Source organism: Fopius arisanus, unplaced genomic scaffold, assembly GCF_000806365.1.
Source record: "Fopius arisanus strain USDA-PBARC FA_bdor unplaced genomic scaffold, ASM80636v1 scaffold00175, whole genome shotgun sequence".
Lineage (NCBI taxonomy): Eukaryota > Metazoa > Arthropoda > Insecta > Hymenoptera > Braconidae > Fopius > Fopius arisanus.
The window spans coordinates 106,801-121,340 of record NW_011887914.1 but is presented as its reverse complement, the minus strand read 5'-3'; the positions used below and the strand labels follow the sequence as shown (position 1 = coordinate 121,340).

At 34.2% G+C, this 14,540-nt stretch overlaps 1 protein-coding gene across 1 annotated transcript in view; it reads left to right on the top strand.

Annotated features, from left to right (window-relative positions):
• LOC105272444 (growth arrest-specific protein 1) overlaps positions 1-13,683 on the top strand; it is a 28,418-nt gene extending 14,735 nt beyond the window's left edge. The window contains exons 4-5 of the mRNA XM_011314592.1: positions 397-653; positions 13,103-13,683. Of these exons, the coding sequence (XP_011312894.1) occupies positions 397-653; positions 13,103-13,107 (262 nt within the window). The 3' untranslated portion in view covers positions 13,108-13,683. The remainder of the gene's footprint in view (positions 1-396; positions 654-13,102) is intronic.
• The last annotated feature ends 857 nt before the right edge of the window (positions 13,684-14,540 follow it).

Sequence of the window (14,540 nt, the reverse complement as noted above, 5' to 3'; positions counted from 1 at the left end):
CTTTTTTTCTGGCCAAATTCTGATCTATTTATACCCTTACCCCTGCACACTCTACTGTGTGCAATTGAAATATAATTTTTTCGATTTAGGAATGAGGAAACTATTCTGAACATCTGGCGACAATTTTCTGTTTATACTTTTCAAAAGTAGTTTCTTGACTGGCTAGGAGTCATTCTTTTTTACACTGTAAAATAGTAATGAAATTCTAAATAATTTAATGAAAATTTTTTTCTTTACGAATAAATACTACGTATGAAGACTTAGCAATATTCGTTTCTAAGATATGATATTCCAGAACGAATAACAATTTTATGTAAAATTTGATTAATCTAACCAGAATTGTTCATTTACACTATCAATCCAGATCATTACTGAATAGCATTATATTTTTCACAGATGCAAAAATTCGATTGACATTCTGTCACGTCAAGAGAAAGCAGCAAAACTTAACACATGTCTATGCGATGGTGCTGAGGACCATGAGTGCCGAGAAATTCATCGAAACATGAATAATTTGTGCTTCGGAAGGAATCATCATGACTACACGGATCATGAGGACACGGATCACGACACCATACCCGCTGGTGGGTTGAGTACAATTGCTGAAGCCCACCTAATTCTTGGTCTCGTTCTACTTGTATACATCTCACAAGGTAATTGATTGAATGGCTTATAGAAATTTATATACTCATTCTCAGTCGACTCATTCGTCGACTCTTCAATCCGTGATGAAGGCTTTTGCTGACAAGCCTCCTCTTGCCGAGTGCCTAGCTTGAGTTTTAGTTTAAAAATACCTCCACAGTCCCTTACCAAAAATAAAATCCAGTATTTTCCCCTCTCCACGTGTCGGCAACATCTTTGTCCCCTCTTATCATAATAAGGACTGTAGTAGATATAGGAAAGAGGATAAAGCGCAAATATTTCGAATAGATTCTCATGTTCTATTTAGATGCAAAATCATTGTGGAGAGATAGCTTTTGAGAATTGCTTGGTACAGCAATAACGAACTATGGTTTCTCATATTGCCAACGACTAAGTTGTCGCACGGGGTCGAGATTTCATCAAATATTCGTCGAATTGTCATTGTCTAATCCAATAATTCAATATTATATACAATATTGTTTGAAATTGTTCAGGGATAATGAAAAACTTGGTTGATAGTTAATAACTGTTTTCAGTTGTGTTGGAGTACACTCCTTGCATGTAAAAAAATATTCAGTTTTAATACTCCGAAGATATAAAAATGATCGAATATTTTGCGATTGTTTCGTTGCACGGGTATGGCAGGGAGCTTTCTCCAGACTGGCGCCTGGGAAAATTTGATTGAAGCCACACCGTGGAAAAGAGATCGCCCTTCCCCACATGCTTGCATGCATGCGATCAATCTTGCGTGTGGGGAGGGATGATATGTTTTCCACGGCGTGGCCTGAAAATAACTATTCCTGCGAAATTTGACATGATTGTTTAATTACAGGGAAGGTGGAGGGAAATCTTCATTTCATTGTACAGTGAGAGAATTACTATTGTTCGGATTATTTTTGGCGTACAGATTTCGGCTAGTCAGGTTGCAGTATTTTGGACAGTAATCAAATTTCTATCGAAGATAAATATAATATTCGTTCTTGTCCTTTTTCGACTCATTCGCCGAAAAATTTCCGAACGATGCAAAAATTCTCAGTAGATGATCTGACAGAAGTACCGTTTATAGTTAGAATTGGCAAATTACATGGGAGAATAATTAAGGCTCTAGTGTGAAATGTTCAGAGCAATATACATATGTTAAACGCCATAACATTAACGCCATATGTCGCACATAAAATTTAGGCTGTCATTTGTCATCACATTCAAATAACCGGATTCATCGAAATCCCTACGCGATAAATAATAATCCATATATATTTCTCTGAAGCTTGCTTATTGCAGGCGAATTATGATTGCATCAAATTGCCAGATTGTCAAGGATATTCAAACATTTTGAAGTCTGAAAATAACCTGTTGATCAATTTTTTTTTTGTATTTCACAACAAAAAACTTTGCAGAATTTTTGTACAAAGATTTTTTCAGAATTTTTTTTCGCATCCGATACACAAAAGCGCTATCTTGATATTTATGTATCAATTTAAAAAATCAATTATTATTTAACATGAAAACTATTTTTTTTTTAAGATTTAAGGCAAATTAATAATTTAGTAAGCGTTTTTTTGTTGAAATTGAAAACTTATATAATTGAGAATTCCGTAGACTTTCTAACTGAATTTTTGAGAAATTTTTAATAGTGCAGTGTTAATAGTATCTCATATCTCATATAAGTAATATCTCACGTTCAACTATTAATGGAGAAATAATCCTGTGCCAAAAAATAGTCTTGAAACCAGCAGAAGTCTTCGATTAATGATTAATGATTTGATTGCGAAACTGTTTCGGTTGAAGCCAAAATCTCAAATCAAAAGAAAAAATAGTTGAGTCAAAAGCTCAAATCTTGAATTTCATGATTTGCTTCATTTTGACATGTTTTTTTATGAGGTATACCATCACCGTCTTCAAAAAGCCTACGAAGTGGACCAGAAAACAACTGATACTCATCAGTTTAGTAATATAATATAAAAGACCTTTTAGTTGCGAAAACTTGTGGATGTCTCATCTAAAATCAAAATCTTGTATCTCCCACGTAAAAAGGCCGGATTGGGCTGAGGCTCGGGCCAAGTTCGACAGCAACTTGGAAAAGGGACTGGCCCAATGTTCTGTCAACCCTTGGATGATAAGCCTGGTCCGATTGTTGGTGCCTTGATTGGTCCACTGATGGCTACCGATTAACAGCCGAGACTCATTATTTTTACCAAAAATATTTGATACATTCATTGTTAGTTGAAATTTATTCTATTATTAACCTTTGCACGGTGATTGCAAGAAGCTAGTAATAAAATCAATAACAGAGTAGACTGGAAATGCTCGGCATATGATTGGCTACCGAGGTACTCATTCAATTAATTAGCAAAAAGTGAAAAAATAATTTTTTTCGTTTTTAGGATTTACTAGTAATCAACGACTACGGCGGCAACGATACCTTTCGCATACTACTGCTACGCTCTAACCACTAACTCAATACCCAAGTTTTGTAGTAGGAGCTATAGGAGCACAAAAACGGTTTCATAAATTTTAATCAGTGGTTTTTGCGTATTTCTGTCCTTTATTCAATTAACAGGCAGTTGATCATCAGTAGGTTATTGAGGATTTACGTTATTTATTCAATTAAAAAATAAATCCAAGAATAACCGACGGTAGTGGTCGTGCGGTGAGAATGCTCGACTAGCGTGCCAGTAATCCAGGTTCGGTCCCGGGCACCGGCAGTCAAAATTTATAGCGCTCTAATCTCACAGTTTCACTGTCGAGTGGTAGTTCTGTCAAAAGGACGACTGTACTAGAGCAGTTTTTTCCCGTCGAATGAGGTTTTTCCCTCCCCTACGGCCAATGTGGTACAGGGGGATGGGAGCTGGGAAGGGAACAAATCGTAAAGACCCGAAAGGGTATAAGAGAAGGAAAAAGGTTTTTTAATTCCCGTAATAATAGCCATTATTATCTTTATAGCAAACGCCTCTTTTTCCAAGTTTTTGCTTCCGAATGGAAGCTTCATAATCGTTCAATTTTGACATTGTCTAATTTTCATGAGAAATGATACAGAATGGTCTGAAACGTAAAAATACGAAGTTTGGCTACCATATCTGTATTCGCCCCCCCCCCTTTCGCCGATTTTTGAAAATTAAATTTTAAAAAATACAACAATAAGAGGACAAGAAAAATTCCAAAAAATATGAAATTTCGTCAAATTACAGGTCCTACTTTGAACTAACTCTGGCCGTAGAATCCGCTCGATCAGTCCAATAGTTTCCGAGGACAGGCCTTTTCTTGTTCAAACGTTTTTTAAAATATTTGGAAAACTAGTCGACCGATTGAACTATTTTTTCTTTTAAAATGTTCATCTCGATAGTCCTTGTCTAGATCAATCAAAACCTACATAGCCATCGGTAAAAAGTTTTCGACATATTTCCGCATTTCTTTTTTTTTTCCAAAACATCGTTGTACGCGCTCTAGCCTCCGCAAAAATGGACATATCAACTTGAAATTTTAGAAACGTTTTCGTACTTTGATAGGGACGATTTCTATTTTATTTGGGCTTAATCAGCCCAGTAGTTTCGGAGATATTCGATTTTTTGTGCTAATCAATTAGGTCTGATATCTTGAAAAATAGTGGGCCCATTTAACTGTTTTCTTTCCAAATGTTCATCTCGATGGCCTCTATCTACATCTCTCAAAATTTATATAGCTATCGGTATAAATTTTCCGAGATATCTCCACATTTCTGTTTTTTTCAACGCATCGTTCAAATCACATTCACATCTTACGTATATAAATAACGTTTTACCAACGCACATTTACATACTGTGAAAAATAATCCCATTGTACAACACCAATTCCATCATCACTGTATGTACTTATGTATTCATTGAAATGATTTTTGAGAAATTTAGTAGATAGAAAGTTTAATTATTCAAATACTTTCTTGCACATACTTTGACCTTGATAAACAAACTGATAAGTAAACTTCTACCGAATCTGGTGATAGTAAGATGATTCATGCTTGTATAGAATTATGAAAATAGGAAGATCATAATAGGAATACAAAAAAAATAATGCATGCTCTTTCTAGATTATGTAGTACAATGCTTGGGCAAAAATAATAAAGTATCTCCACCTGAAATACTTTGTGTTCCTACAACGTTTTCGAGATATTTCATTTTTTACGTTTTTTGAAGAAGTTCGTTGTAAGCGTAAGATTCCTGTTACAACCATAATGTTTGGTGTTAAAGATGGGCTAGATTGGATAATTCGTTTAGGCGATATTCAGTTTTGTATCTGAAACTTTGAGAGATTACAGGTATTCCATTTGGAAGACAACCATCAATGAAATTGATCGCAAAATAAAATTAAAAAAAAAATAAATAATATGTGAAATAATAATAATAGGATATCTGTTACCGTTAGGGACGGCAAGCTGCTTGTTCAAATATCGTTTTGTGCAATGTAATCCTCTTTTTACTTCAAAAGACCTTTGTTTTGTAATAATTTCCCTTTCTGTGGACATGAGTGGAAATTGCAAAAAATGCTAACACAAACTTCTTAGTGGATAATTGATGAGTTATGCTTTTAAATTTCCCCCTATGGATTTTAATATATGGCATTTCTTTTACCAGACTTAAGTGAGCGAACTCCATTGTCACTTTCTTAAAGGAGAAATGCTAGATCCCGAATATGCGGGTCCATCGAGGAGTAGCGCTTTACTGCTGAAAATCAATCATGACATAATATTTATATCTGTATTTATGTTCTGCACTAATTTAATGAGAAGACAAGCAGTAATAAACTCATTTCTTTCCATTATCAAAGATAAATTTTGATCTCCTGAGTTTTTTTTAATTATTATCAGTTTTTTTACAATTTGAATATCGTCGTAAAGAAAGATTATGTAATTTTCTCATTAGTGAGGTCAAATCGATGATTGGTCGACAATTGATTAATTGATGTAAAAAAAAACGTAAAAAGTGTACGGGAATTGGTATAGAATGGTCCATATATTACACATCAAAACCGATGATTAACTATAGTATATTTCTCCTCTAGAGAGGAAAAGTAGACAAGTTCTCCCCACGTGCAAAATTACCACCCTCGCCTTCGGCTCGGGTGGGCAGAAAAATTCGTTTCTTTATTCAGTATAAAATTTGACATTATAGTTTTTGCTCATTATGATTAGTTTCTTCAGAAAACAGTGATACGAAAGTTTCCGCAAGAAAACAGAAATTTACCGAGAAATTGCGCAGATCATCGCGTTTTGCTGTTCATGTATTTCAACACCCGATTCGGTAACTATTAAACTTGGTCCACAGTCGAATCATAGACCGCTATACTTTCGAAATTGATGTTTCTCAATAATTGAATTTCAATGAATTTTTACGATTATTTTTTCAACCCAAATTTCCGTTAACAGGATTGGCCCATTCGACGTCACGTGATAGCAAGGACCATGGTATTATACTGATAATTTTTTGATAATTTTATCTGGTAGTTCCTAGATATAAGAAACAAAATAATATCCAGTCGAATTAACCCCAGATGTCAATGACAGATTTAATTCGATCCCTTAATTTGAATTAAAATATATTTGTTTTGAAAATAAAATTTGTATTTGACAACTGTGAGGTTCGTCTCATGGGCCAATTCTGTTAACCGAAATTTGGATTGAAAAAATAATCCGACGAATACCACTCGAGCTTTAAAATTAGTCGAGTATTTCCCTCAAGGTTCCCTGCAAACAAACTAAGGCGTCAAATTTTTCAGGAAAAATCACTCGCGCTTAGCACTCGTGATTTTTATACCTGAAGAACTTGACTCCTTCATTTGTTTGCACCGAACCTGTCGAGAAATACTCGATAATTTTGAAGCTCTCGTGGTATTACAACTGATAATTTACTGCAATTAGGCGACTAGTCTGTAAAGAGTCGATTTAGCCGATTTTAAGGCAATTGGGGTTCCTGAGTCGATTTTATGGGAATTTTATATGACTTTGTCGAAATTGCGACAAATCATGGCATTTTACTGTTCAGGTATTTCCACACTCGAACGATACATTTTATTCGGTAACTATTAAACTTGGTACATAGCCGGAATATGTACCGGCTTCCTTTCAAAATAGATATTTCTCAATGAGTGAGTTTCAATGAATTTTGACGATAATTTGCTGCAATTTATTTGGTCCATTATACTGTCTGGTTAAATTGTACTCAATTGCCAGATGACAAATAATTCAATATTGAAATTTGAACGCCATTTATTTGTGGTTGTCGCAAACTTCATTGGATGAATCACTGACATTACAGCAAAGCGAATATATTTTTCCTTCACCAAATATCGTTGAAAAAATTCATTTAAATATCAATTCAGTGATGCCAAGTAACCGAAAATATCTTTTAGTTTTTTTCCGCTATATTGTTAAAATTTAAAAGATATAGTTTTCAAGAAAAAAATCGATCATAAAAAGCAATAATCGAGTATTGAACGAGAATGGATTAATTGATGTCGAAAACAAATGAAAATTTACTTGCACTTTTAATATAAGGGAACAGCACTTTAATGCGCGCTTTGCGCGCTCAGCACGCAATTTTTTGCACATTTTTATCGATGATAATATGAACATTCTAATTATGCAGTAATTTGTATAGTGAAACTATAGTTAGAACCACCTACCACTTGGATGTTCACAAATTCACCAGGGGGACTATATTCTCACCAAAAATCCGTTTTTTCGAAACTGTGATTTTCCCTAGCCGTCCAAAGAACTTGATGATGTTCCGCGCCCCCATTATATGCAAAACTTCATCATCCAATGATGAATTAGTATTCTGTAAACCATTGACTGTTTCTGCAGGATCAAGAATGAAAAGTTGTCCGTATTTTGGCCGATCGTTGGCAGCGGGATATACTGCAGCATTAAATTGATAATAAATTTGTCCTAGAATTCGAAAACAATAAGGCCTCGCTCGTCGATTTGTGTAATTCATTAAATTTGCATTAAATGAAGCAAATGAGAAAGAACTATTCTAATATCTAATTCGACTGAAAAATGTAGTAGATTTGGGGTGCGTTCCATGGAACACAATTTTCAATTTCTGTGGCATTTTAGGTAATGGGGGTAATTTGACTTAGCCATGTTCACAACATTGGTTAAATGAATTTTTCTTGTTACGAATAATTTCGCATCGAAAACATTTGACATTACAATGCTGACAAGTTTCTGTCTTTTTATCCCCATAATGTTCTCTAATTTCATTGAGATTCATCGTCTATATTGTTGCATCAGAGGAAGTAATAGTGCCTTGTGAATTCAGGATCATTCTATTTCCATGTGAAATTTTCTCATCGATATTCGCACCACGCTTTTGATCTTATGAAATTTCCTCTGCTGACATTGTTTGCAAATTATCCCATGAAGTTCATTGTAGGTACCGATTTCCGGTTTGCAGAGGTAATCGTATACATATCATGTTTATTCTTTTGTAAAATGCTAGAGTTCGTTTTACTCTTTCTACTTGGATTGTTAAGAACATTGGAGTGATTTGAGGAATTATTAATACTATATACAGCCTCAGAATCATGATTAGTGGGGTTTTGATTGATTTTGTTGTTAAGGAAAAAATCCGATTTTTCCATAATTGTGAATTATTATTAATTTCAACATTCATTAATAAGTCCGATGGTTTAAAATACTGTGATTTCTGAGGAGAATCAGTTGAACTTGGAGAAAAATTTGCAACAGTATGAGTAGAACACTGCATTTTTGTCAATCCACGTAATTTTAAATTGAAACGACTAAAAATTTCATCAACTGAGAGAATTTCCCGATACATCTTTTAAGAATTATTAGATTTACTAAATGTTGAATGAGATACTGTTTTACATACATCTATACGTTTCTCAAGCAATACATTTGGAGTTGTCAAATTCGTAAAACTTTAGCCTGTTGTGATAATACATTTTTAGAAGAATTTTCGGCCGTGTCTACTGGACGTTTTAGTCGAGACAATTTTTCAGATATTAAAGCAATGGAATTTCCAACAAATGTATTAGAAATAATCAATTCTCCATCATTATTTTGTAATGATAATTTATGAGATTTTCTTGACATGACGTTTGATATGACGTTTTCTTGACATACTTTCTGATATGTTTGACACAACAGAGTTTGCTACTTGCAAAGGCACCTCGCGTCCAGGATGGCTGGGAATATTCGACGATTGAGGAGGCTTCTCGTGGAGTCGTAGAGGAGAGGGCATTCAATGTAACAATACAAGTCATAATTCGGGGTTTCCGTGCTTTATTTCTTCTTTTTCAGTGATATTACAAATTTTGAAACAAAAGTTTCTGATTAACGATAATATTTTTATTAACTTTTGATGATTTAGTTATTTACACTTTTTTATTGATAGCACATTTTTATCACATTGGTATGCACATTTTAATACACCTCTCAATATTAATACATTTATTCGCTTTGATATGAAAATGTACACATAACTCTCAATAATAACCCATTTTTTTGCTTTGATATAAAAATGTTCACATATTCACATAACTAACAAATATTTTATATATGCATGCTTTTTTTCACGTCAGGATCCTGAAACAAAAGAAAAAGTTGATCAGATAATTTGATTTCCATATTACCTTTTATTGGTAATATTATGAATTGGAATTCAAAATATAGAGAAAAAAGAAGGAAAGTGGAGACGGGCAGACACGCATTAGTGGTGGATTATTTTTTGCATCAATACTATTGAAGCTTAAGCTATTTTATCACGAATTTATAACCCTGAAGTTTGCTGAAATGAAGACTTACCAATGGATATCTTGTAAGAAAATTGTGCGATTGGAATTTTTCAATTTTTGTTTTGTTGAAAAAGAATAAATTGTGATGATGGCTGAATATAAAAATATGTGGATAAGAGGGTGGTTTTTATGGCAATTAACACGAAAAAACCTTCAACATGGGATATTCCGCATCGGGATTGATTTATTTGAAAAAAAAATATAGTCACTGTGAAAACTACACAAAATCGTACTGTGATTCCATTCGATTTGATTTTATTCAATCACTCGGAATTTTAGCCGCTGTGAAACAATCCATCTTCGTCACAATGTACAATACATTTGAATAATGCAGTTGGGAAAAAAAGAACATCACATCTGAAAAATTGAAGAATCTTCATGTAACTACTTGAGTTTTCCGTTTTTAATATCCAATTCATACATCATACAAAATCATACATCACATGATAATTCGAAAAAAATATCAAAATGTTTTTTTTATGGAGATACCTTTGTTTTTTTCGGGGATATGCGCTGTGGAAAATACTCGTTTTTGAGATTTTCACGTTTTTTTCAAATGAAGCATAGAAAAATTTTATCAAGCATTGCTCATGTCAGATTCTCGTTGCAATACAAAGTTCAGTTTTTGTTTTTTTTTTAATTCACAAATCTCTTCTGCAAATATCCTCGGTTAAATTTTTCTCAAAGAAGAAACTTTGCATATATTCTTAAATAATGATACAAATCGAAAACCTCGAATAGTGACAGGATGTTTTTTTAACGTTGCAGATGTGACGCTTCCATTTTTTTAAATTGGTCTATTCAAATGTAACGTACATTCAGACAAAAATTGTATATGCAAATATATCTTGATAATATACGTGCATATATCCGCAATATATTTGATGACGGTCTCCTTAATTCATTAACCATAAATTCATTGATTTTATATAATATCATAAATATTATATGTTATAATTAAATTTTTACTCGTGCTTGATTCTTAATTTCAATGTTCGTTAAAGTAACGCTGCACAATCTCGTGATCGCTTGTAGTCAATGAAATTAACACGACAACAGAAAAAATGGTTTGTGTTAATTGTCCCCTCCTATCAGTTCCGTAATAGTATTTTTCACGCCTAGAACGGGAAAAGTGAATTTCAGGAATGCCGCTTATAGTCCGAGCCGAAGTCGAGTAACGCGCATGAGTCAGAATGACTTTTTTGCCGTGGCTATGATGCTATTTTATGTCATTGTAGCCGAAAATGCGTTTTTATCTGAGCGAAGTGAGGTTAGGTCTGTCATTAAATTAACCTTGGCATTTTATGGGTATACGTTTGACCAGCGCTGGGTAACTCCCATAAATTGAGAGTCACAGAACGGCAAAAATGAGCATATGTCTCCTGCAACGACATGACCCTTATCCAAAATTTGAATAGCATGAAGTCCATAGCCAATAAGTTATAGTATATTATGCAACACGTGCGTAATATATTTTTTTACTCGTGGGAGGTTTGTAACACGAGCCGAAGGCGAGTTTTACAATCCCACGAGTCGAAAAATATATTACGCACGCGTTTCATACAAAATTTTATGTCATTGTGCCCGGAATCCGCGATTTAACCGAGCGAAGCGAGGTTAGAATCGCGTGATTACGGGCACCGATGGCATAAAGAATTTAGCAGTCAAGTGATAAAATTCGTTTGTGGGAAATGCTAAATATTTTTAGAACTTTATGCTCCACCAAAAGAATTGAATAATAGAGGAACTAATACGAATCTGTTGTAGCAAACTTGTCTGACTATTGAACGATGTTTGGACAGATTACCTTTTTGCACGAGTCAAATATCATTAGATTCATAAAAATTTTTAGTATTAATTAAGAAGTTGTAATAGTTACGTACTTTAACAAAACGACATTGTCGAAATGTATTGGAAATGGTGTTCTCATGCTACTATTTATTATCTGCTTCGCGCACTTGGAGATAATGAAGTCAGCGGTATTCTTAAGGTTTTTTAACCGATACTGACAATATTCAATACAGTCTACATTTTTTTTGTAAAATAGCTGAGAGTATGAACCATACGCAAGCCACATTTTCGATTCCCCGATCCATCCATTTTGGCGAGTAATAATTAGTGAAAACACCTGTCTGTAACCCAGTCTTATGGGAAAACGTGGCCCCGTTAGCTTTGATTGAAAAGGGCACTAGGGTACGCACTTGACATCATGAAAAAAATCCACTGATTTTTTTGCCAATATGGGGAATATTTTTACAATTACGGTATTCGATACAATACGCAAGAAATTCGTGATTGATTTTTTAGAAGATTCCGTTTATAAAATATTGACAACGTTGCTCTTACCTTGGTAGTCAGCCATACGGCACAGTTTATAGACATTTTCCATATTTTTACATAATTCGAACTGAAAGGTATGCCACTGGTGCAAGTATATGAATTGATAAAAAAATAATTTATATCGTAAATCATTTCTTTCAATTTTTTAATTTCATTTTCCGACACCGTTTCTCATTTGGGTGGTTAAATGTCCTAATAATCAGAACACCATTGAATAAGGCATGTTTAGTTATGCAGCTCTTATTAACTTTTTCACTCGTATACCCTTGCGGGTCTTTACGATTCGTTCCCTTCCCACCCTCCAACCCCCTGTGACGCATTTCCCGAAGGGAGGGAAAAACTTCATTTGAGGTAAAAAAAACCTTCCCTGGTACACCCGTCCTGTTGACAAAACTACCGCTCGGCAGTGAAACTGTGAGATTGGAGCGCTGTCAATTTTGACCACCGGTGCCCGTTATCGAACCCGGATTATTGGCATGCTAGTCCTTATCATGAAAGCAGAGATAGGTAAATGAAGTTCGCCTGAGTCGAAGCTCGTAAGGCTGATTCCCTATTGGTCAACTCGAATCCGAAGTCAAAATTCAAATGCTGCGCACGGAGTGCGCAGTAGATCTCGTATGTACTATACAGCAGTATACTACTGTATACAGCAGTCTAACCGCACCGCCACTACTGTCGGCTGGAGCTCTTAATTTTCTATGATCTTATGTCAGTTCTGGAAATGATTAGGGCGGAACATAATGTCAAATCTATAACTCAAGAAATAAACTATGTAAATATTGTTTCTCAGGCAGATATTTATTTTTCCGCCTATTATTTAATACACTTGACGGAACCAACAGTTTTTTACAAATATTGCTCTTTTCCACAGACCAAGTTTTCTGTTTTCACTGCTAACTTCCCCATCCATTGCCCATACATTTCGTACTATTCAAATTTTTAATTTAGTGTCACGCCTTTCTAGGGCGGGGGCGCATATCTCTACCAGTCTGTCACTGGAGCATTCTTCGAGCTACTCCGCGCTTATGAAACAATGCCTTTTTTATTACATAAAATTTTTAAATTATGGCTGTTTGTGTGTTACACCTTATCCAAATTTCCCAGCTTTAATGTGCAAAATATGCCTATCATAGTGGCTAATGGGCAATATCCTACGCGTTTTTGAGATATTTTTACTTGTCTATTCTCATGTGCAGGAAATATAGAAGATTGTTGAAAAAATTTTTTTTCCGAAATTGTTGGTTGTACAAATAATTTTTTGATTTGACTTTTTTTAAAAATCGTCTTTTAAACATCTTCTTTAATGTTCATTTCATTATTTTTACAGACTGATGAGGAAGCCGTAGCCTAGCAGAATTCAAAAACAGTATTCCGCATGTCAACGACCAAAGACCCTAAATGCTTACCATTTGGTGCAAAATGAACGAATGCAATTGTTCAATATATTTCTTTTTTCTTCATTTTTTTTGTTTACTTTTCTGGTTCCGCATAAAATTTAAACGTTTATGTGTTCTTCGCCGAATAACAAAGACAGTAGTTGCAACGATCAAATCATAAAAAGATTTACGTCTGTCAGAAAATGAACGGAAAATGGAAAAAACGTTAATCGCTACACTCAATTTTTTTATAACTATCTTCATTTATCTTGGAAACAGGCTACGTTAAGCAAAAAGATGACGATATTTTTCATAGGTAACAAAATTTTTCATGAATGAGATGTTTCCACTATTTCATTACTCCGAGGATGAGGGTTTACCTAAACTTCTTCACAATAATATTTTTTCAAACTTTCCCTCAATTTCAATCATAAGACTGATAATTTCATAGATAACAAAAATATTCTTCCTTGTCGATTAATAATGTAATTGTCTCATGAGAACATAAAAAAAAGTCACAAGACCTCTTCAATTGCTTGGAAATTTTTTCAGAAAAAACCTTTTGTGTTATTTTATCGTAAACCTCTCATGATCGAGACTATTTTTTATATACCTCGACTTGAAACGTTTCATGGTTTTCTATTGATTCATTTCTTTTGTCCAAAAGCCATTGAAAAACTCTCAGATAATTGAGTCTGCATTGTATATTAGCTGTATCATAGAGTTTATTATTAATAGTTATAATACTTGATTAATTTATGATATGTATTTGAGTGATTGAATAGCTGAATATGAGACGTGTAAATACATTTAATATACCTGCAAAATATTAATGAAAATTAGTAGAAATTTTCGATAAAAAGACCTGAGTAGTAATAATGGGGAATACAGATTTTTTTTCATTTATTGGAAATTTTGATTGATATCTCATAAGAAAATGACGAGTGTTAGCTGTGAAGGCTTCCATTGAGTATTAGCTGTTATTGTGGATCCAACTACACGGATGCATGCTTCTTGGCCACACACGTTGGCCACCGATATATACATGCCCTCCGCCCTTCACTCTTTTTCCCTACTCTTCTGAAGGCCTGTTACTGCATGTGTGTACTCTCACGTCCTTAATATTCTTCTGCACCCATTAGGCGTTCATTCCCGTCGGTTTTTGTGTTTTCAGACACCAAAACTAATAGTCAGACGACCTTGGCGTCAATTCTTAGGTAAATAAATTTGAATTTAGCATTTTTCCAACAGGAGCCAGGTGTTGGATTCCGGATCGAAGGAATGGTTTGCTTCAAATTAACACGAAATCTTTATTCTGAGATTTGATACAAGTACTATAATATTCTGGTAATCTTCCTGACTGTTGGTTACCTCCTAGTCTCCATTAAT